The sequence below is a fragment of the Delphinapterus leucas genome, chromosome 2, assembly GCF_059928025.1.
Source record: "Delphinapterus leucas isolate spDelLeu-1000000601 "Yukka" chromosome 2, BTC_Dleu_Yukka2, whole genome shotgun sequence".
Lineage (NCBI taxonomy): Eukaryota > Metazoa > Chordata > Mammalia > Artiodactyla > Monodontidae > Delphinapterus > Delphinapterus leucas.
The window spans coordinates 24,721,692-24,745,743 of record NC_143130.1 but is presented as its reverse complement, the minus strand read 5'-3'; the positions used below and the strand labels follow the sequence as shown (position 1 = coordinate 24,745,743).

The window sequence follows — 24,052 nt, the reverse complement described above, 5'->3', positions numbered from 1 at the left end:
TTACAAGAGGCAGGGACACTACATAATGATCAAGGGATCAATCCAAGAAGAAGATATAACAATTGTAAATATTTATGCAGCCAACATAGGAGCACCTCAATACATAAGCCAAATACTAACAGCCATAAAAGGGGAAATCGACAGTAACACAATCATAGTAGGGGACTCTAACACCCCACTTTCACCAATGGACAGATCATCCAAAATGAAAATAAATAAGGAAACACAAGCTTTAAATGATACATTAAACAAGATGGACTTAATATTTATAGGACATTCCATCCAAAAATAACAGAATACACATTCTTCTCAAGTGCTCGTGGAACATTCTCCAGGATAGATCATATCTTGGGTCACAAATCAAGCCTTGGTAAATTTAAGAAAATTAAAATCATATCAAGTACCTTTTCCGACCACAATGCTATGAGACTAGATATCAATTACAGGAAAAAAATCTGTAAAAAATACAAACACATGGAGGCTAAACAATACACTACTTAATAACCAAGAGATCACTGAAGAAATCAAAGAGCAAATCAAAAAATACCTAGAAACAAATGACAATGAAAACACGACCACCCAAAACCTACGGGATGCAGCAAAAGCAGTTCTAAGAGGGAAGTTTATAGCACTACAATCCTACCTTAAGAAACAAGAAACATCTCAAATAAGACCCTAACCTTACACCTAAAGCAATTAGAGAAAGGACAAAAAAACTCCAAAGTTAGCAGAAGGAAAGAAATCATAAGGATCAGATCAGAAATAAATGAAAAAGAAATGATAGCAAAGATCAATAAAACTAAAAACTGGTTCTTTGAGAAGATAAACAAAACTGATAAACCATTAGCCAGACTTAACAAGAAAAATAGGGATAAGACTCAAATCAATAGAGTTAGAAATGAAAAAGAAGTAACAACTGACACTGCAGAAATAAAGGATCATGAGAAACTACTACAAGCAACTATATGCCAATAAAATGGACTACCTGGAAGAAATGGACAAATCCTTAGATATGCACAACCTTCCAAGACTGAACCAGGAAGAAATAGAAAATATGAACAGACCAATCAAAAGCACTGAAATTGAAACTGTGATTAAAAATCTTCCAACAAACAAAAGCCCAGGACCAGATGGCTTCACAGGCGAATTCTATCAAACATTTAGAGAAGAGCTAACACCTATCCTTCTCAAACTCTTCCAAAATATAGCAGAGGGAGGAACACTCCCAAACTCATTCTACGAGGCCACCATCACTCTGATACCAAAACTAGACAAAGATGTCACAACACAAAACTACAGACCAATAGCACTGATGAACATAGATGCAAAAATCCTCAACAAAATACTAGCAAACAGAATCCAATAGCACATTAAAAGGATCATACACCATGATCAAGTGGGGTTTATCCCAGGAATGCAAGGATGCTTCAATATACGCAAATCAATCAATGTGATAAAACATATTAACAAATTGCAGAAGAAAAACCATATGATCATCTCAAGAGATGCAGAGAAAGCTTTTGACAAAATTCAACACCCATTTATGATAAAAACCCTGCAGAAAGTAGGCATAGAGGGAACTTACCTCAACATGATAAAGGCCATATATGACAAACCCACAGCCAACATCATCCTCAATGGTGAAAAACTGAAACCATTTCCAATAAGGTCAGGAACAAGACAAGGCTGCCCACTCTCACCACTATTATTCAATACAGTTTTGGAAGTTTTAGCCACAGCAATCAGAGAAGAAAAGGAAATAAAAGGAATCCAAATCGGAAAAGAAGAAATAAAGCTGTCACTGTTTGCAGATGACATGATACTATACATACAGAATCCTAAAGATGCTACCAGAAAACTACTAGAGCTAATCAATGAATTTGGTAAAGTAGCAGGATACAAAATTAATGCACAGAAATCTCTTGCATTCCTCTACACTAATGATGAAAAATCTGAAAGTGAAATTAAGAAAACACTCGCATTTACCATTGCAACAAAAAGAATAAAATACCTAGGAATAAACCTACCTAAGGAGACAAAAGACCTGTATGCAGAAAACTATAAGACACTGATGAAAGAAATTAAAGATGATACAAATAGATGGAGAGATATACCATGTTCTTGGATTGGAAGAATCAACATTGTGAAAATGACTCTACTACCCAAGGCAATCTACAGATTCAATGCAATCCCTATCAAACTACCACTGACATTTTTCACAGAACTAGAACAAAAAAATTTCACAAAAGACCCCGAATAGCCAAAGCAATCTTGAGAAAGAAAAACGGAGCTGGAGGTATCAGGCTCCCAGACTTCAGACTATACTACAAAGCTACAGTAATCAAGACAGTATGGTACTGGCACAAAAATAGAAATATATATCAGTTGAACAGGATAGAAAGCCCAGAGATAAACCCATGCACATATGGTCACCTTATCTTTGATAAAGGAGGCAAGAATATACAATGGAGGAAAGACAGCCTCTTCAGTAAGTGGTGCTGGGAAAACTGGACAGCTACATATAAAAGAATGAAATTAGAACACTGCCTAACACCATACACAAAAATAAACTCAAAATTGATTAAAGACCTAAATGTAAGGCCAGACACCATCAAACTCTTAGAGGAAAACATAGGCAGAACACTGTATGACACAAATCACAGCAAGATCCTTTTTGATCTACCTCCTAGAGAAGCCGCAATAAAAAGAAAAATAAACAAATGGGACCTAATGAAACTTAAAAGCTTTTGCACAGCAAAGGAAACCATAAACAAGATGAAAAGACAACCCTCAGAATGGGAGAAAATATTTGCAAATGAAGCAACGGACAAAGGATTGATCTCCAAAACATAGAAGCAACTCATGCAGCTCAATACCCAAAAAAACAAAAAACCCAATCCGAAAATGGGCAGAAGACCTAAATCGACATTTCTCCAAAGAAGATATACAGATTGCCAACAAACACATGAAAGAATGCTCAACGTCATTAATCATTAGAGAAATGTGAATCAAAACTACAATGAGATATCATCTCACACCGGTCAGAATGGCCATCATCAAGAAGTCTACAAACAATAAATGCTGGAGAGGGTGTGGAAAAAAGGGAACACTCTTGCACTGTTGGTGGGAATGTAAAATGATACAGCCACTATGGAAAACAGTATGGAGGTTCCTTACAAAACTAAAAATAGAACTACCATACAACCCAGGAATCTCACTACTGGGCATATACCCTGAGAAAACCATAATTTAAAAAGAGTCATGTACCAAAATGTTCATTGCAGCTCTATTTACAGTAGCTAAGACATGGAAGCAACCTAAGTGTCCATCAACAGATGAATGGATAAAGAAGATGTGACACATATATACAATGGAATATTACTCAGCCGTAAAAAGGAATGAAACTGAGTTATTTGTAGTGAGGTGGATGGACCTAGAGACTGTCATACAGAGTGAAGTAAGTCAGAAAGACAAAAACAAATACCGTATGCTAACACATATATATGGAATAATAAAAAAAATTGGTCAGAAGAACCTAGGGGCAAGTTGGGAATAATGATGCACACCTACTATGGAATGGACTTGAGGATATGGGGAGGGGGAAGGGTAAGCTGGGACAAAGTGAGAGAGTGGCATGGACACATATACACTACCAAACGTAAAATAGCTAGTGGGAAGCAGCCAAATAGAACGGGGAGATCAGCTCGGTGCTTTGTGACCACCTAGAGGGGTGGGATAGGGAGGGTGGGAGGGAGGGAGATGCAAGAGGGAAGAGATATGGGGACATATGTATATGTATAAGTGATTCACTTTGTTATAAAGCAGAAACTAACACACCATTGTAAAGCAATTATACTCCAATAAAGATGTTAAAAAAAAAGTGCCTCATCTTTGAAGAGATTTATGGAGCGAACTATGGCAAACACAGGTTAATGATAACTTTACATCACAAAACTGAACTGGGTACAAATTCCCAGAACTAATGGAAAAAACTGGATTCAAGCAGAACAAGAATTAATAACACAGGACTGAATGAACTGAGGACGATGATTAGAATTGTTATGACTTATTTGAAATATTGCTGGTACTTTAATGTTTTGTTTTTCCAGATTTGAGACTTCTCTTGAGTTATCATGACTTATAATTAGGTAAAGTATACTTTTGTAAACAAAGATGACACATTTACTTTTTCTCTCTGATTCCTCCAGAATCCAGAAACTCTCAAGTATTCTTTTTAAGGAAAAATAGTTATTTACGTTAAGTTCAGCGAGTCTCTTTTTGTAACAGGACACAATTGGATACACTGGTTATATTACCCAGACCTTGACTGGAACGTTATATGTGAGAGAGATGTGTATAGACTCAGATATGACCAGACAGATTTAAATAACTAAGGTTGACTTTAGGAAGTCAGTAAAGTCCCTTGGAAAAATTGGACTAGTACTCTGGTACCAAGGTTCCTGGGAGCTAACCAGGTGAGTAAGAAAGGTAATTTCCTGGTAGGTTCCAGGAAACTCAGGATATTTTTTGGACCTCAAGAAGAGAGAAATTGGGCTTCCCTGGTGGCGCAGTGGATGGGAATCTGCCTGCCAGTGTAGGGGATACGGGTTTGATCCCTGGTCCGGGAGGATCCCACATACTGCGGAGCGGCTGGGCCTGTGCGCCACAACTACTGAGCCTATGCTATAGAGCCCGCAAGCCACAACTGCTGAGGCCCGCGTGCCTAGAGCCCGTGCTCCACGGCGAAGAGTGGCCCCTGCTCGCCACAACTAGAGGATGCCCATGTGCGGCAACGAGGACCCAACACAGCCAAAAATAAAATAAATAAAATTAAAAAAAAAAAAAAAAAAGAAGAGAGAAATTCACCCAAAGCTATAGGTATTGCAGGTAAAATCTTACTGTGAGACTTTGGCTTAGCTTAAAGCCTCAGAGGCTTTAAGAGTTCACTCTGAGATTCCTTTCTAGGAAACAGTTTTTAAAAGAGCTTAAATGGTCAGTCACTATTCTTGCTGCACTTATGTAATTATCAGGCCAAGTTCAATGCAAACGACTTAGGTTTACTGTAATTATCTTTGGTTAAAAAAAATGGTGATGATACAGAGGAAAATTGTATCTTTGTAGATATTAGATTCTAATCCTGGTAATTGTTTTCGAGGTTTTGTTATATACCTGTAAACTGGATTGGATCTTGAATACTTCTAGTTCTGTCAATTAACTGGCTGTGACTCTCCAAACTAATGTTTCCAATTTTCTCCCACCCTTCTGATTTGGAGTCACTAAGAACAAAGACTGCCCTTGTGTCTCCCTGGAAGGGACTCTACCAGATCTTCCTCACTAACCTGATGGCAGCCAACCTGCAGGGCCTTGAACCTTGGGTACATATCTCACAACTGAAGAAGTCCCCACCGGATGCTGGGTACTGTACACCCACTGAAGCCCTCAAAATCAAATTGAGAAGTAGCCGATGTTGAGGTAGACTGCTGGACAACTAAACTTGACACCCTCTCTTCTTCAGCGTTTACTCTGGCACTGGCCTGGAAAGATAACATCATCATCCATATCTCCCAGGCCATTGCTTGGGTGTGTGTGGGGGTATCCTTTTAGATTGCTGGATTTATCATCAAAAACTCTGATCTATCCATGATGTTAGAGACCCTCTGGTCTGTTTCCCTCTCTCTGGTTAATAACCCCAAACCTGGGGAACTCTGTATCCAGGCTTCGTATACAAAGAAAGGGACACAAGGCTAAGGGGAAGCAAACCCTTTCTTTGTCAGGGCCCTACTTCACTCAGCCAAGGCAACCTGTTGCACCCGGATTAACACTTCTGAGGAAGTTGAGGCTCAGTTACATAAAAATACTGAACAAGCCACTTGCCTTAAACAAGTGACTCTTTCAATGGGGTCTTTCTTTGACTTATTTGGTTTTGATTAGTTTGGGTCTTGGGGCTGAAGCGCACTCCAGATATTGGGAATTATCCTACTTTTCATAATCATAGTGATCTCCCTGGAATGCTGTATTCTTTCAAAGGCTTTAAATTCATGTTTGCGGCCACTGACCACCAACTAAATGATCTCCCTAAGAGTGGAACTTCAAGAAAGGAATGAAGAGAATGACTGACTTAGAAATTGTGACCCTGAACTCTGTGGCCTGTGAATACCACCGATTAAGTAAAAAACATCCTGACCTATGAACACCACGCAAAGGACCATCAAAAACCATGAGAACTTCAGAATGGTAGCCGGGAGTGGTGCTAATACCTTAAATTTTGATCACATCTCCCAGTTAAGTTGAGGGTCTGATCAAAAGAGGCAAAAGAGGGGGTGTGATTGTTAGAAAAGAGACAACAGTCCCCAAATGGAATCACTTGTGCTAAGCCCACGTCTCCAAACCAGCACTTAATACGTAAGCTAACTGCAATTCCAAACATCCCCAGGAATGTAATCTTAACCAGTCAGTCTGGAACTTCCTGATCAGCACCAGTGAGGACATCCATCTAAGGAAGGTGACCTTGACTGAAACAATCTGCTCTTTCCTTGTCACTCCCTACTTTCTGCCTTTAAGTCTTCCATTTCATACAGGTCCTCAGAGCTCCTTTCTGTTTGCTAGACGGATGCTGCTCAATTCATGAATTGTTGAAAGAAAGATAATTAGATCTCTAAATTTACTCAGTTGAATTTTGTGTTTTCTTTCCAAACCCTGTTATTTTCACCTAGGGTTATCAGAGATAGATCAGAGAAACTTTGTGTACTTGAGTTATTGAACTTTTAATCTAGCATAATTAAAAAGAGAGGAAAACTATTTTTCTGTGTTTTTTTCCCCTGTAGGTGAACATTTAGATACTACAGAGATAACATGTCACTAAGACATGGTAATGAATATATAGGAGGCCCACATCTGGACAAAGACATATGGTAAGATTGATTGCTGTTTCCCGTTTCCAGCTGAGTGGCCTTAAGGCAAGGTTCATCTTTCTTAGCTTCAGTTTTCTCATAGGTAAAATAGAGTAATAATATCTACTTCATTGGGTTTATAGAATTAAATGAGATAATATACTTAAAGTTCCTAGGAAACTATCTGGCACAAAATAGGCTTCAGTAAACCTAGTTTTAATCATATTTTTATTTTAATATATATGTTGGAGCAGAAATGGCTGGTTGCCTCCCTTTCTTTCTTAGTAAAAAAAAAAAAATTATTCTGGATGACAATGTGCTTAAGATTCAACTTTCCAGCTTTCCTTACAGCTATAGAAGAGTCAGAGAGAGGTAAGCAGCAGTTTTTTGTGGGCCTTTTGGAAAAGTGACTTAAGAAAGAAGACTAAGCTGGCATGGGGTTGTTCTTTCTTCCCTAGAATGTGGCTGTGAGGGCTGGGCTCTAGCAGCCATATTGGACTGAGGAGTACCCTTGAGGATAGGAACTCAGTACAGTAGATGATGGAACAGGGAGCAGATGGTTCCTGGATCTCCGACACCATGGAACTGTCATACTTGCTTTGAACCATGTATGTAACTCCTTTTATATGAAGAGAAAAACACTTCTATCTCACGTAAGTCATTGTTATTTTCTATCCCTGTTACTAGCAGCCAATGCAATTTCTAATTGACATACATGTTAATTCACATTTAGATAATTCTGAAATTGGGAGATGGCTTCTAGTTTTTAAAATAATAATTTTGTGTATCAAGACAACAGGGCATCTAATTATTGATGGTATCTTAAAATCAAGAAAGCAGAATACTACTCTTCCAAGCTAGAACTTGTATTTTTCTATTTACTACTTAGAATTAGGTAGCAAAAGGAAATAGTTTTCTAATTTAATCCCCATATAGTTTGAGTCTTGCCTCTGTTGGGGAAACATAGAACTTAGCAGGTCAACAGGAAACATTTGTTGAATTAATTTAACAGTGACTTTCTAAAGTAATTTATGACATGTATTTTCAAGGTTTTATGATTAAGTTGTTTCTAATAGATTTTAATTTGTGAGTACAGTTCAAAGATTCCTCCCGTGGACACACGGATGTACACCTACACAGAAAGCAATTCCTCCTGAAGAACAAAGAGCTGATTGAACAGCTTCTGCACAAGAAATGACAGAGGGACCAAGACCCAGCATCAACAGGAAACACCCCTGACACAGCGATCTGCAGTAGAGAGGGATACCACTGAGAGGCCTGTGCACAGACTTGCCCACCTTGGTGCACAGTGAGAAAAAAAAACCCCAGCAATTTAAAGGACACTTTAGACCATATTTGAAGGAAATCCATTTACTAAACTTAGAGCATCTGCCAAACACATGGGGAACTGCTGGAACTCTCTCCAGGGTTGGAGGTGCTGTGCATGGATGGAAAAACAGTCCAGACACTGTAGCCAGCCTGCCAAGGCCACCGTAGCATGCCCAGGCCTGCACTAGCTACAGCCATGCTACTGGGGTGGCTTTGGTGTGGTATATATCCTAGGCCACTCTGGCTCATGTTGCTCCAGCCATCCTGCCAGGGTGGCCACAGGACACCCTGCCCAGAGACACCCCCCGCCCCCTGGCCCATACCTGCTCCAATTCCAGCCCCTCTCACCCCTAGGCTGAGCCTGACCCAACCAGCCTGCCAAAGCTGCCCAGCCCACACAGGGGATGCTCCTTACACAAGGCCACCTTTAAAACCAGGAGATGTAGCTGTCTTACCTAATTCATAGAAACAAACCAGAAAGTCAAACTAAATGAGGAGACAGAGGAATATGTTCCAAGTGAAAGAAAAAGATAAAACCCTGGGAAACACACCCTAATGAAATAGAGATAAGTAAATTACCTGGATTTAAGAGTTCAAAGTAATGGTCATAAAGATACTCACTGAACTCAAAAGAAGAATAAAGGAACACAATGAGAACTTCAACAATGAGTCAGAAAATATAAGAAAGAACCAATCAGAACCGAAGACTACAATAACAAATGAAAAACACACTACAGGGAATCAATAGCAGATAGAGAAGAATGGATCAGCAATCTGGAAGACAGAAGAGTGGAAATCACCCAAACAGAACAGCAAAAAGAAAAAAAATTTAAAAATGATAGTTTGAGGTACCTCTAGCACAACATCAAGCCTACTAACATTCACATTATAGGGGTCCCAGGAGGAGAAAAGAAAAGGGCTGAAAGCTTCCCTAACTTGGTGAAGGAAACAGATATCCAGGCCCAGGAAGCAGAGTCTCAAACAAGATGAACCCAAACAGATATACCCCAATACACATTGCAATGAAAATGGCAAAAAAAAGAAAAAGCAGCAAGAGGAAAGCAATTAGTCACCTACAAGTGAACCCTTTGGCATGATAAAATGCTGAAAGGAAAAAACTTAAAAGGAAGAAAACTTATAACCAAGAGTACTCTACCTGGAAAAGTTATCATTCAGAATTGAAGACAAGCTCAAGAGTTTCCCAGACAAGTGAAAACTAACGTAGTTCATCACTGCTAAACTGGCCTTAAAGAAGACCCTTTAACATTTTTTGTAAGTGAAGCGAAAAGGCCATAAACAGAAATATGAAAATATATGAAAGAAAAAATCTCACTGGTAAAGGAAAATATATAGGAAAGGCTGTGGAACAGCCACTTAAACTAGCATGAAGGCTAAAAGTAGTAAAATCAAAAGTAGTAAAATCAACTATAACTACAATAGAAGTGAAGGGATACACAAAGAGATGTAAAATATGACATAAAAACCAAAATGTTGGCAAGGAGAGTACAAATGTAGTGCTTTTAGAATGCATTCTAACTTAAGTGACTTTGAGCTTAAAATAAACTCATACATATACGAGAGAGAGAGAGATGAACTTCATGGTAGCTGCAAATCAAAAACCTATGATGGGGCTTCCCTGGTGGCACAGTGGTTGACAGTCCGCCTGCCAATGCAGGGGACGTGGGTTCGCGCCCCGGTCTGGGAAGATCCCACATGCCGCGGAGCGGCTGGGCCCGTAAGCCCTGGCCGCTGAGCCTGCGCGTCCGGAGCCTGTGCTCTGCAACGGGAGAGGCCACAATAGTGAGAGGCCCGCGTACCGCAAAAAAAAACAAACAAAAAAAACAAAAAACAAACCTATGATGTATAAAAAATAAAGAGAAAGGAACACAAACATCACACTAGAGAAAATGATTAAACCACAAGAAAAGAGGCAAAGAGAATAAGAAAGGAACAGAGAAGGGCTACAAAAACAACCAGAAAACAGCTAACAAAATGGCACTAAGTACATATCTATCAATAATCACTTTAAATGTAAATGGACTAAATGCTCCAATCAAAACACAGTGGCTGAATGGATTAAAAACAAAAAACAAGACCCAACTATATGCTGCCTCCAAGAGACTCACTTCAGACCTAAAGACACACGCAGAGTGAAAGTAAGGGGATAGAAAAAGATACTCCATGCAAATGGAAATGAAAAGAAAGCTGGGGTAGCAATATTCATAGCCAACAAAATAGGCTTTAAAACAATACTGTAACAAATGACCAAGAAGGACATTACATAATAATAAAGGGGTCAATCTAAGAACAGGATTTAACATTTGTAAATATTTATGCACCCAACATAGAAGCACCTAACTATTAACAGACATAACGGGAGAAATTGAAAGTAATACAATAATAATAGGGGACTTTAATGCCACTTTCAACAATGGATAGATCATCCAACCAGAAAAATCAATAAAGAAACACTGGCCTTAAATGACATACAGAACATTCCATCCAAAAACAGAATACAGATTCTTTTCAAGTGCACATGGAACATTCTCCAGGTAGGTTATGTTAGGCCACCAAACAAGTCTCAATAAATTTAACAAGACTGACATCATACCAAGCATCTTTTCTGACCACAATGGTATGAAACTAGAAATCAAAAGAAGAAAATTGCAAAAAACACAAACAAATGGAGGCCAAACAACATACTACTAAATAACCAATGGGTCACTGAAGAAATCAAAGAGGAAATAAAAAATACCTTGAGACAAATGGAATGCAACTTTCCAAAGTCTACGGGACACAGCAACAGCAGTTCTAAGAGGAAAGTTCATAGAAATACAGGCCTACCTCAAGAAATAAAAATCTCAAACAACCTAACTTGACACCTAAACGAACTATAAAAAGAAATAAAGCCCGAAGCCCGAAGTTAATAGGAGGGAAATAATTAAGATCAGAGTGGAAATAAATGAAATGGAGACAAAAAATAACAGTAGAAATGATCACTTAAACTTAAGAGCTGGTTCTTTGAAAAGATAATGAAAACTGATAAACCTTTAGCCACGTTCATCAAGAAAGATGGCCCAGATAAAATCAGAAATGAAAGAGAAATTATAACTGACACCACAGAAATACAAAGAATCATAAGAGGCAACTATAAACAATTATATGCCAGCAAATTGCACAACCTAAAAGAAATGGATAAATTCCTAGTAACATTCAATCTTTCAAGACTGAATCAGGAAGAAACAGAAAATCTAACAGACTGATAATCAGTAATGAAATTGAATAAGTAGAAAAAAAAAAAAACTCCCAACAAACAAAAGTCCAGAACAAGATTGCTTCACAGGGGAATTCTACCAAATATATAAAAAGAGTTAATACCTATCCTTCTCAAAATATTCCAAAAAAATTAAGGAGGAAGGAATACTTTTGAACTCATTCTATGAGATCAGCATTACCATGATGCTAAAACTAGACAAAGACGCCACACAAAAATTACAGGCCGATATCCCAGATGAATACAGATGTAAAAATCCTCAACAAAATATAAACAAACCAAGTTGAACAATATATTAGAAGAGTCATACACCATGATCAAGTGGGATTTATCCCAGAGATGCAAGGATGGTTCAATATCTACAAATCAGTCAACATGATACACCATATTAACAAAACGAAGGACAAATCTCAATAGATAACAGAAAAAGCATTTAAAAAAATTTAACATCCATTCATGATAAAAACTCTTATCAAAGTGGGTATAGAAGGAATACACTTCAACATATTTAGTGAAGGCCATATATGACAAACCCACAGCTAACAACTTATTCCATAGTGGAGAGCTGAAAGCTTTTCTTCTAATATCAGGAAAAAGAAAACGATTCCAACTCTCACCACTTATATTCAAGACAGTATTGGAAGTCCTAGCCATAGCAATCAGACAAGAAAACGAAAGATATCCAAATTGGAAAAAAGAAAGTAAAACTGTCACTATTTGCAGATGACATGATACTATACATAGAAAACCATAAAGATACTGTGAAAAAACTAATATTAGACCTTATAAATAAAGTTGCAGGATACAAAATTTATATGCAGAAATGTGTTGCATTTCTGTATACTGCGTAAAGAGAAGGTACGAAAACAATCCCATTTACAGTTGCATCAAAAAAGAATAAAATACCTAGGAATTAATTTAACTAAAGACGTGAAAGACCTGTAGTCTGAAAACTAAAAGATACTGATGTAGAAGATTCAAGATGATACAAAGAAATGGGGAAAGATATCCTGTGTTCATGGATTAGAATACTTAATATTGTTAAAATGTCCATACTACGGAAAACAATCTACAGATTTAATGCAATACCTATCACAATACCCATGGCATTTTTCACAGAACTAGAACAAATAATCCTTAAAATTTGTATGGAACCACAAAAGACCCCAAAGAGCCAAAGCAATCTTTGCTTTGTTAAGCAAGTCACATATGCTTGGAATCCTCGTTGTTATATAAGTTAAACCAAATTCTAAAAAATAAGCAAGCAGAGAAAATAATCCAGAAGTAAGGCCCTTTTCCAACTGACTACATTAAAAAATTACCCAGAGGAAATCATGATTCATATCGATTGCTGCTGTTCACACTTACTTGTGGCATTTGGTTATTTTGTTTGACATACAAGGGTTGAAGAACAAATCAGTACTATTAAGTATAAAATAAGTTACAAGGATATATTGTACAACACAGGGAATCTAGCCAATGTTTTATAATAACTGTAAATGGAGTATAACCTTTAAAAATTATGAATCACTATATTGTACACCTATAACATAATATTGTACAGCAACTATACTTCAATAAAAAATGAATAAAATTAAAAAATCAGGACATCTCAAATCAGGGTCCTTCAGAAAGTATAATGTAAGCTTTGCCTCTCCCTGCCCACCCCCCATCTCTTATTTCTAAAAGGCCTCAATTCCTTGAAATCTAAGTAGTGAGACAGTCATTTTTACATTTGATATGTACATTCTCTGACACTTTTTCTCATGCATTTACTTTTCTGGTTTTGGTAAAGCATTACATAGGCTTGAAATCTTAAGAGCATTTCCTGTAACGGGGAAAGAAGCAAACTCTGCCTGAGGCTCTAACTGACAATCAGAGGAGGAAACATACCTATTTTCTGCAGAGTGGGATTCACAACAGCCTTCCCTACACCGTATGAAAACAATGATACAAACAAATATATAAAAACAGCAGGGAAAGGTGCTGAGTGAAACTTGATTACATAATGCCCCTAGAAGCCTGGTCTGAGGTGTATTTAGTATTTTGATAAAAGTCCCACAATATTTCAAGAGGAAAAAATGAGATTGTAAGTAACCACAGCAAATCTAGAACACAGACCAGGAGAGTGGGACAGAGTTGCTTACTTTGTCTTCCAGTAAAGTATCTGCACCATCCCAGACCAGCAGACATTTACCATCTCCAGGAGGAAATTTCTAGCAGGAAATCTTTCTAACCCTCCTTATCAGAAATTCCAAACTCCTTCCTGCTGGAAAACATAAGCCTACTTTTAAAGAGCTTATCATAATCCCTTTATTCCTTCATGCCTTCTTATAGCCCCTACACCTCTGCTGTCCAAGACCCTTTCTGCCTATTCTAATTTCTATTCAAGTTCTACTTTCTAGTTTTCTCAGCTCTGGTGCTTAGAGTCTGCATTCTGCAATTAATATTACTCACCACTGTTAGAAGTGTCATTCTTGCCTCTTTAATTTTTTATAGTATGAAATTCTCCAGGTCAGGAACTGTATTCGTTCTATATCCTTCACAATGCTTTGAATACAGTATATGATCATTGAGTGCTTTTTCATGGTCTGGTTTCTCTTTATTTTAGCCAAGTATATTTATTCATTTATTCCCTAATTAAACACTTGTTGAGAAGCTACTGGGAGCTGGAGAAGTGGTGATGAAACCCCTAGTGACCGTCCACATTTTCTGGCTGGCTCCCAGTTTCCCCACTAACACCTTCTGTGGCTGGAGGCATCTTGAGGTCCTCGGTTACTTGTCCTAAGGTAGGACATTATCATCAAGGCTTGAAACAGAACAAGAGAAAAACTCCTCATGTTCTTTGGACCTTAACCATATGGCTCCACATGGGTCTGCTTATTATTCTAGGCTACATACACAGGGATAGGGTCAAGTAGGGTAGAAAAATAAAAAGAGAAAATCATTATGTTTGTGCAGGAAGACTGAACTACAAGGATGTTCAGTTCAGTTATTCGAATCAGAACAAAACTTAGAAGTAGCCTAATTAGATAAACTGTAGAATATCCACAGATGTGAGGAAATGTAGAGAGTGTTGAAAATGCAAGTCACAGAACAGGAGGTATTTACAGTAGGTCATTATTTTTACCTTTAAAAATCTAATGGGGGAAAAATCTAGAAGGATAAACTTAGAAGTATTAACGGTGAGTATACCCAAGTGATGGGATTACATATGATTTGCTTCTCTGAGCATATAAGCACTTTCCAAATTTTCTAAAATGATCTCTGAGCATATAAGCACTTTCCAAACTTTCTAAAATCAATTTTCTAAAATGATTTCTTCTCTGAGCATATAAGCACTTTCCAAATTTTCTAAAATCAATTTTCTAAAATGATTTCTTCTCTGAGCATATAAGCACTTTCCAAATTTTCTAAAATGAGTCAAAAACGGAATTTTTTTTTTTTAATTTTAAGGAAAAAGGAGATCAGGAGGAGAATTCTCCCAGAGGAGACACTTCTGACAAAATTCACCCTTTCACCACAATGCTCAGGGCCTCACTGATGAAGCCCGCTCTAAAGGATGATCTTCTACTGGCCTTATAAAGGAAAATAACAGTGCACACAGGTTTTGATCTATTTTTCCAACTTTCATCTCTTCAAATACACGTATGGTAGATGAATAAACAGATGTCACTTTTTCCCTCTCACAAAGCACTGCCTTGTTAAGCAAGTCACATACTGCTTATATAAGTTAAACCAAGTTCTAAAAAACAAACAAATCCAGAAGTAAGGCCCTTTCCCGATCAACTACATTAAAAAATTCTAAGTAATATTTCAGTGGTGTTTAGCGCAGAAGAAACTTATTTGGATGGATGGAAGGTGGACTCAAAGGTAAAGAAGAAATATACGGAGAGAGTATCCTATGTCTCCAGATGAGGGCTGCCAGGAGCACCCAGATTTACTGGGGTGAGAGGTAGAGATGAAGGATAGCCTTACCTTGGTCTGGAACGTACAGAACATGTGCGTTAAGAACGGATGCTCCCAGGCCAAGGAGAGAACTCTCTTCTCTACCATTGTACACTCCACGTCGTCGTCCATCAAAACCACATCTTTCTTTAAGGCTTTTATTGCGAAAAATTGATTGGTTTTCTTGAACTCTGCTAGGAAGACCTAGAGGGAAGGGGAAGACACTTTATTTTAGAATTTGGATTCACGCTCATTAAAGAAGAGTCACGAAGTCCTGAGAGAGATGTACTGGGTGAGAAAAGACGACTTCTCCAATCCTCCTCCACCCTCTTTATGGAGACAAATAGAGCTTCACAGGTGTGGGATGATACAGAACGGTTTCATCCTCTCTCTACCTTTCAAAGGGTTTCACAAAACTATGGTGCAATTGGATGGGTTATTCTCAGCCACTGAGAAATTCTATTTAAAAAAGTGTGCCCTGTCTACCCAGGGACCTGAGTAAGTTTATAAAAACATTCAGAGGCAAATATGTATTGAAGGAAGCAGCAGCAAGTGGAAGGAGGACTTGATTGTTCTTGAAGTATCACTGAAAATGAGCATAAAACCTTACTCTAAGTTTTACGCATTTTTTCAAGGCAAAAAAAGAATATGTGAGGAATTGAGCTTTCCTGATGTGCTTACAGAATGCACAGCATTTCCTCTGATGGCACAGACACTAATATTATCTCCAAGGCCTACTATGTGTCAGACATTCTGCTATGTGCTTCACATGTGCTATCTAATTTTAGTATCTATTTAATTCTTAGCTCAGAACACTGCAACACAGATAGATAGTAATAATTTTTAAAAACTAGGCTCAAAGGGTAACTTTCTCAAATTCATGGAGCTACTCAGTGGGAAATCTGACTCCAAAGTTTACTTTTTCCATTTGATTTCATGAACCTTATAAGAAAGGACACCAGATGGCATGTAATGGAGAGTTTCATCAACTTTCACTTTTGCAAATGATGCAGCCACAGACGATTGACAGGAGTGAGGACATGGCATTTGGAGACAGAAAACCCCAACTCAGGCCTCATTTCACAGATACTTACTAGCTGTGGGAATGTGGGCAAATTAACCTCCCTGGGCTGCTTCAGTTCCCGAATGTGTAAAAGCGGTAACTATCAACACACTGCTGACTTACAGGACTGTTGTGAAAATCAAATACCAGGTGGGAAAGTGATTTGTGAGCTGTAAAATGCTTTCTAAATGACAGTTACTGGAATCTAAGAAACAAAACAAATGGATGTATATAACAAAACAGAAAGTGACTCATAGATATAGAGAACAAACTAGTGGTTACCAGTGGGAAGAGGGGAAGGGGGAGGGGCAATATAGGGGTACAGGATTAAGAGATACAAACTACTATGCATAAAATAAGCAACAGGGATATATTGTATAGCACAGGGAGATACAGCCATTATTTTGTAATAACTTTAAATGGAGTATAATCTATAAAACTACTGAATCATTATGTTATACATCTGACACTAATATTGTAAATCAACTATACTTAAAAAAAACCACTTGCCATTTGCTTCTTTTAGTGACGTTTAGGGATTGCTGGCGTTAATGATGTTACACCAATAGTGAAAATGCACGTGTCTGTGTTTAAAATAATACAGTGCAGACACATAACTGTGGGGTAGCTGGCTTGATAGAGGGGGTAGAGCTTAGATGAGAATTCAGGCAAATGAATGATGTACATATGTATCCCCAGAAAACATGCAATTTGTTCTCCTGGGCCTAAAATTGATGGAGAACCAGAATACAGAGGCTACCATTTTGATGAGGAACCATACTTCCCATATAGAGTGAAAAGAAAGAAGAAAAGCAAATTTGAGTATTCTTAGTGTTGGAAGAAAAGGAGATATGGCTGCCCCTTTTTGCTCTGGTGCTTCATCCCCCTCTCCTTGGGCCCCAAGGTGCAGCTCCCTCAGAGTGCAGGGATCCGGGGTCCTGATGGTGAGGGGCTTACTGCTTTGGACACAGAGCAGAGGATACCTGAAGCTCTCAGCTGTCCCTTGGGTTATTTACTAAGGCATATAGGTTTAACTTAACGTCTTCTTAACTTTGTTGAAAAGTAAAATCCACACGGGAACAAAGAAAAGCTTTTCTTTAACAATTAAAAGTCCCCTTTTGGTAATTGCTTCTTTCAATAAAACATCCCCAAACCAGCCATAAACTAAGAAGCTGGAAAAAAAAAAGCCATTTCCATCTCTATAATGTGCTTTCAATTTTTGGAAACAGGTTATAAACTGCACATTAATTGATGCTAAATTTTAATGAAGACTGGCTGTAAAAATTGCCTATTACACTCAGATTAACACCAGACGAGCCTGCTATGGTTCAGGTTATTGTGGAAACAAAATAAACGAATTAATGGATATCAGCTACAGTTCGTAGGGCAGAGTGGATTTTGCCGAAGGCAATGCCTTGGTATCATATAGAAACCCCAACTGCAGCACAATGTCCTCCAGCTATGGCAATACCCAGTTACATTATTGTTAAATAAACTGGGTAAGTTTTGCAGCCAAAGTCTAGTGAGCAGGTGCTGAGCATAATGCTGGTCTTGGTTGCACAAATTCATGGAACAGTAGTCTTTGGCTAAAACTTTCCCAGACGTTGCATCCAATATAAATATAAAACAACTGAGAGCTCCATTAATACATGTGATATCCTTAATATCCAAAATAACCTAAAAGCCTATATTCCATGACATCCCTCTTAACAATCACTGGCTTGAAAATCTCCTCTTGTCACTGAGAGTTGATCATAATTTCTTCCATTGTGTCTCCTTCCTCCTCTCCTTGCCCTCTGTGACTGACTAATGGCCCATAACCTGAGTGAGTGGCAGGAAGAATTTAGAGGAGGGACTTCCTCCGTGGAACTTTTCCTAAGACGCTCAAGCTAGGGCCGTGTTCTGGGCTGAATTGTGTCCCTTCCAAAGAACTGATATGTTGGAGTCCTAAACCCCAGCAGCTCAGAGACCATATTTGGAGACAGGGTGCTTACAGAGATAATTATGTTAAAATGAGGTCATTAGGGTGGGTCCTAATCCAATATGACTGGTGTCCTTATAAGCAGAGGGTGTTAGGACACAGACATGCACACAGGAATGGCCATGTGAGGACAAAGGGAGAAGACAGCGTGGACACCCAGGAGAGAGGCCTCAGGAGAAACAGCCCTGTCCACACCTTGATCTTGGACTTCCAGCCTCTAGAACTAGAAGAAATAAATTTCTATTGTTGAAGTCTCCCCATCTGTGGTATTTTGTTACAGTAGCCCTAGCAAACTAAAACAAGGCTGAGGACATTTGGTAGAGAAGAAATCATACAGAAGGTAAAAACCACACTCCAGGTTTGAGAAAGGAACAAAACAACAACAAAAAAACCACCAATGAAACAAAAATATCTGTGAAATAGGAACCGGCTGAGGCACCTTCTCATTTCTTTGGTGTCCAAAGACATCGAACACACAAGCTCGTGGGACGAACACCTTCCAAGTGAAATGGCTTGAATCGTTGTTCCCAGGAAGCAGAGGCTGCTATTCCCCAGAGCTCCCCGGGTCCCTATTTATTCAGATGTCTCTCTGCCCTCTAACATATATCACATCACATGACAGTTCCTGACCGGGAATGCGCTCTCTGCACACCCATGTGTGGTTCAGTTCCACCAGATTTGCTCTTCAATTTCTGGAAGCTGGGCCACAGAATTCTACATACAATATCATACCTTGCCAAAACTTCCTTTCCCCAACATTTTGTGCAAGGTAAAATCCTCGATTTTTAATTTCATACGTAGAGATGGTCTTTCTACGTTAAGTTCAGGTTCTGGACGATGGCCTACTTTCTCCATCTCATCCAAGGGAGACTCCCAGGAGATCCCCTGAGGCTCTGAAAATGGCAAATCAGTGGTTAAAAGGAAATAAGGAACAGCGGAAGGTCGTTCTAGCTACTTTGAGAACACGCTTTCTTTTCCACATCCCATTCTGAAGCTCCATTCAGAGCGATACAGAAAGGGGTTCCTGCAGGGCAAAAGCAGCACCTCCTGCCTGGGAGCCTGGTATCTGGGGGGGTGGGGGGGGTGGACTGTGTCTCTTTATGCAACAGACTGGGGAAGATATCAAGTTAAGAAACATTCCAATCAGCAAAAGACCATCTATGCAACAGGAATGAGCACTTTTGATAATGCCGAATCACGGACAAATAGGGATTTTAACCAAATTGGAGGGAAAATGATTCTCCGTTGCTTGCGTGGCTCACAGGCACAGTGGCATCCATTTCTGTGACCGACCATGTGGGGACGAAGAAATGGATAGCAGATCGTTAAAGATCTGAAATGCATCGTTCGCCACAGTCTTCGAGTCAAGATGCTACCTACCTTGATCATGTCTGAGACACGCGGTCTACTCCTCTGCCCGGAGACCCTTCCCAAATCTAATCCAAACCCTTCTGTAAAAAATTTTCAGGACAATTTATTCCTCACCTCCTGCCAGAGAAGGTGTAGAGAAACATTTCTGGAGCCTTCCTCCGACCCCCTTATAACATTCCTTTCTTTCAAATTGAAATACATTGACGTATCACATTGTGCTAATTTAAGGTGCATTAACATGTTGCTTGACACATTTATCTACTGTGATATCACGAGATAGTTAGCACCTGTATCACATCACATAATTATGTCTTTTTTTGTGGTTGGAATAATGACATTTATTTTCCGATCTCTAGGTTTATCTTTCGTATTCTAAGTCCAAGGAAAATAAGTATTTTATAATGTATGCTAAAACTATTCAGAATCACATGGTCATATCCTCTCATGAAGGACCTTCAGAGAGGAGGCTGGATAAACTTCCATAACATCAGAAATGTTAAGGACGTTAGGCTATTCTTCCCCTTTTTTTTGAGTTTATTTATTTTATATAGCAGGTTCTTATTAGTTATCTATTTCATACATATTAGTGTATAGATGTCAATCCCAATCTCCCAATGCATCCCACCATGCCCCCGCTTTCCCCGCTTGGTGTCCATAATCCCCTTTCTAATCTTAAAACTTTCCAGAAAAGTCTCAAAGGTACAGAATAAGATGGTCTGTGGCATTCCTACCCTAGAGCTCTATGGAGGATTTATTTCTGTAAAACTGTTTAACCACGGCAGGGAGTAATGTTCTAAAATTCTAAGGAAAAGTTTGCAATTGTTTCCTCCAGAGATGCCGCATTTTCTTCTCCCACCTCAATCTCTCACCACCACCACCTGCTTATGAAGGTTTTCTAGTGGGGTATATTTCGGTTTTATAATACTTCTAAGAAGTAGGAGACTCTCTGTTGGTGGCTAGGTCTGTCATCTCTTAACTAGAAAAGAATCGTTTATCAGGCCAGGTATGTGGAGAATTTAAATCCAGACGACTCAGGTTAATCAAGATGAATTACTGACGATTCTACGGTGGATCAGGGTAGCTACCTTTTTTTCCCGGTGCTGGTCCACACGGCAGCTTTGCTTCACCTTTTATGGAGCACGGGAGACCAATTTCAACTGGACCTTCTCTGAAGATGTGTTCAGAGTCTCTTAAGCAGCGAGCCTGGGTTACAAACAAAGAATCAGACTACCCACCTACCCACCCACCATTAACGGGACAGTGCAGCCTGCTGTCCATGGGCATGAAAGCCATTTCAGATCCCTAGATGTGTAGGATAACCGAATCTCTCCCTCCCCCTGGCATCCTCTTAGGGATCCCATATCCTGTGGATGTCTATCATATTTTACGTACCAGCAGAACGTATTCGCTTCCTGCATACTTTTCTGGGGGCCAACTGGTTTATCCCATGCTATCCACATTATTCGGTCACAGATAAGAATCAAAGGCCAATGGATGGAAAAATAGCTTACGTGGGCAATGCCAACTCTTAAAGAGGGTTTGTCCTTGGATGTGAGGATTCGGCCTGCTAGTAAGTAGCAAGGCAAAAGTTGCCTTGGACTCAGTGTTTTGAAGGCATTCTAGGGATGATTCTAGCAAATATATGTTTTTTCCCCCAGGCTATTATATAGTTGTCATATATAGGTATAAAGCTGGCAATGAATCCTCAGTAATTTTAATGAATTTATTTGTTTCTTCCCCTGCTCATTCCATGAAGAATTTAAGATCTTACAAAGATCCACACGATGCAAATGCATTAAATAAATATCTCAAGCAGTGGATGTGGACACGAAGATGAAAGTCAGTGTCAAGGCAAGTACTCGGAAATAGAGTCCACATCGCCCTGTAGAGCTGCTACAGAGCACAGAGCGAAGGGACTGGAATAGTCCTAGTTGAGCTGAAATTGTGGGAACTTGTCCCCTAAAAGCCGTTCCTACCTGTTGAGCGCTCTCGATCATTGCCAGTGCTTCAGCCATTAGCTTCTGGTTTATGCCACAAAGGTTGGCGACCTTTGTCTGGCATCTGTGATGTACGTTCATGCCGCATGCTGAAAGGAAGAAAGCGACACCTTGAGCAAGGGCAACAGAACCAACTTCCACGGACTTTGCACGTGATCTGTTTTAGGTGCATGTATGTCCAATGTATGTCCAAGGAATCATTGGCAAATCCCCGGTGCCATCTTCCCAGCAGAGGGAGACATTGAAGGCAAACAGACCAGGGCAGTGCTTTTACGATGCCACCACACATTCACCTGATTCCCTGAGACCTTCACCCACACACCAGATGCTCCTCAGCGTGCTGCTGGGAAGTGACTTCCACTCAAAGCAGAACCAGAGCCTGTGGATGGGGAGGAAGGCTGCTCCCAGAATGCATGTCCACTGTGCCATCGATGAGAGTGAAAAACTGAGGTTGGCTCTTATTCCAGGGTTGATCCCAGCAAATAAGTTGGTGGTAAATGTGGAATGCTGGGTGGAAGGTCATTCACTGCCACTTAGACTGGGGTCCAAGCATCCCCTTTCCCACGTAGGCTGCGAGAGGCTTCTCTACCCTCTAGGCTGAAGCCTAGGGTACAGCCGCAGTCGAAATGGAAATTGAGACAGTGGGGTGGTCTGTGCATATGTGAGAGGCGGGGGTGAAAGGAAGGAAAGTGTCTGGAGACCGTGTTCTCACCACATGGGAGAGTTGGGCTACTTGAACTAAATGATCTGTATAGGCTTCTAGCTCTGAGACCTACGATGCTGGAGGAGTATCCTGATCCATTAGTCCTAAAAACAGCAAGACCGTGCTGTGACTGTGGGAGCCTTCTTGTACTGGGGGTCGGGCACCTCTGTGTCTGTGTAAAGACAATATCGCTTCATGTCATTAGTCTTAGAAAAATGCAAATTCTGCTTATGAAACATCACCGTTATGCCAAAAAAAAGCTACCAAAGATTTCCCAACACCAGCAGATAGAACTCTGATCTCACGTCCTGCTAGGTTCTATAAAGGTATATCAACAGGGATTGTTACAGTGGAATTAGGCAGGAGAAGCTATAAAATCATGCCGTTTTAATCTTCTTACCTTATTACTTGCCCATTTGTGTGCAAAAACTTAGCACAGTGATTGGCCTCCAACAGGTGTTCACAAAAGACAACTTTTCTTTCATCTTTATTATTTACTACAATAGAATATTCTTGAAATATTTAGGTGAAATTTTAGCCATCTTCACCTTTAGTTTTCACTAAACAGTTCATAACAAGACAAAATAAAACAGCATTTTCTAGTAGGTAAGCATAAACTATTACTCATCCCAGTATAAAGTCATAAAAATCCACCTGAAGTGGAACCTTTAATATAGTAAAGGTGCTGCTCATAATGGCTTCTGCCCTCTGAATTCTGCCTTGTTAGCTTGACTCCTCCTGGGCTCCCGGATGCAGGTTTTACACTGGGCGGCCCCATTTCCTACTTATTTACTGCAAGGTAGAGGGAGGCATGTAGCGAGCATCGAGCACCTTGCTCTTTTTTTTTTTTTTTAAACATCTTTATTAGGGTATAATTGCTTTACAATGGTGTGTTAGTTTCTGCTTTATAACAAAGTGAATCAGTTATACATATACATATGTTCCCATATCTCTTCCCTCTTGCGTCTCTCTCCCTCCCACCCTCCCTATTTGTAATGAGGTGGATAGACCTAGAGTCTGCCACAGAGTGAAGTAAGTCAGGAAGAGAAAGACAAATACCGTATGCTAACACATATATATGGAATTTAAGGGAAAAAAAATGTCATGAAGAACCTAGGGGTAAGACAGGAATAAAGACACAGACCTACTAGAGAATGGACTTGAGGATATGGGGAGGAGCACCTTGCTCTTTAAAACTGTAGCGGATCTAAGCTCCTCTCTGATGTGCCGTGAAGAGAGGCCCCATGCCCACTAGGATCACAAAGTCCTAAGTCTGTTACTAACCTAGTAGGTGATAACTGGACCTCAATGAGTGCAAACAGTCCCTCCAGATGACTACTTTCATGGCAATTTCAGTGGTGAGAGAAAGGAGACAGGGTCAGGAGGAGTGGGGGCCCTACTTAGGAAGGAGGCTTACAGGAGAGTAAGAAGAAGAGAGAGTGAGGAAGAGGGGGGGGAGAGACCCAGGGGAGAGAGTGAGAGGCGGAGATGCAGAT

The 24,052-nt window shown here is 39.5% G+C and overlaps 1 protein-coding gene across 5 annotated transcripts in view; it reads right to left on the bottom strand.

Annotated features, from left to right (window-relative positions):
• PRKCQ (protein kinase C theta) overlaps nt 1-24,052 on the bottom strand; it is a 152,529-nt gene that overhangs the window by 55,204 nt on the left and 73,273 nt on the right. For all 5 annotated transcript variants that reach the window (XM_089906534.1, XM_089906536.1, XM_089906533.1 and 2 more), the window contains 4 exons: nt 21,833-21,942; nt 20,942-21,059; nt 19,218-19,378; nt 15,472-15,645 (listed from right to left, as the gene is read on the bottom strand). In XM_089906534.1, coding sequence (XP_089762660.1) covers nt 15,472-15,645; nt 19,218-19,378; nt 20,942-21,059; nt 21,833-21,942 — 563 coding nt within the window. The remainder of the gene's footprint in view (nt 1-15,471; nt 15,646-19,217; nt 19,379-20,941; nt 21,060-21,832; nt 21,943-24,052) is intronic.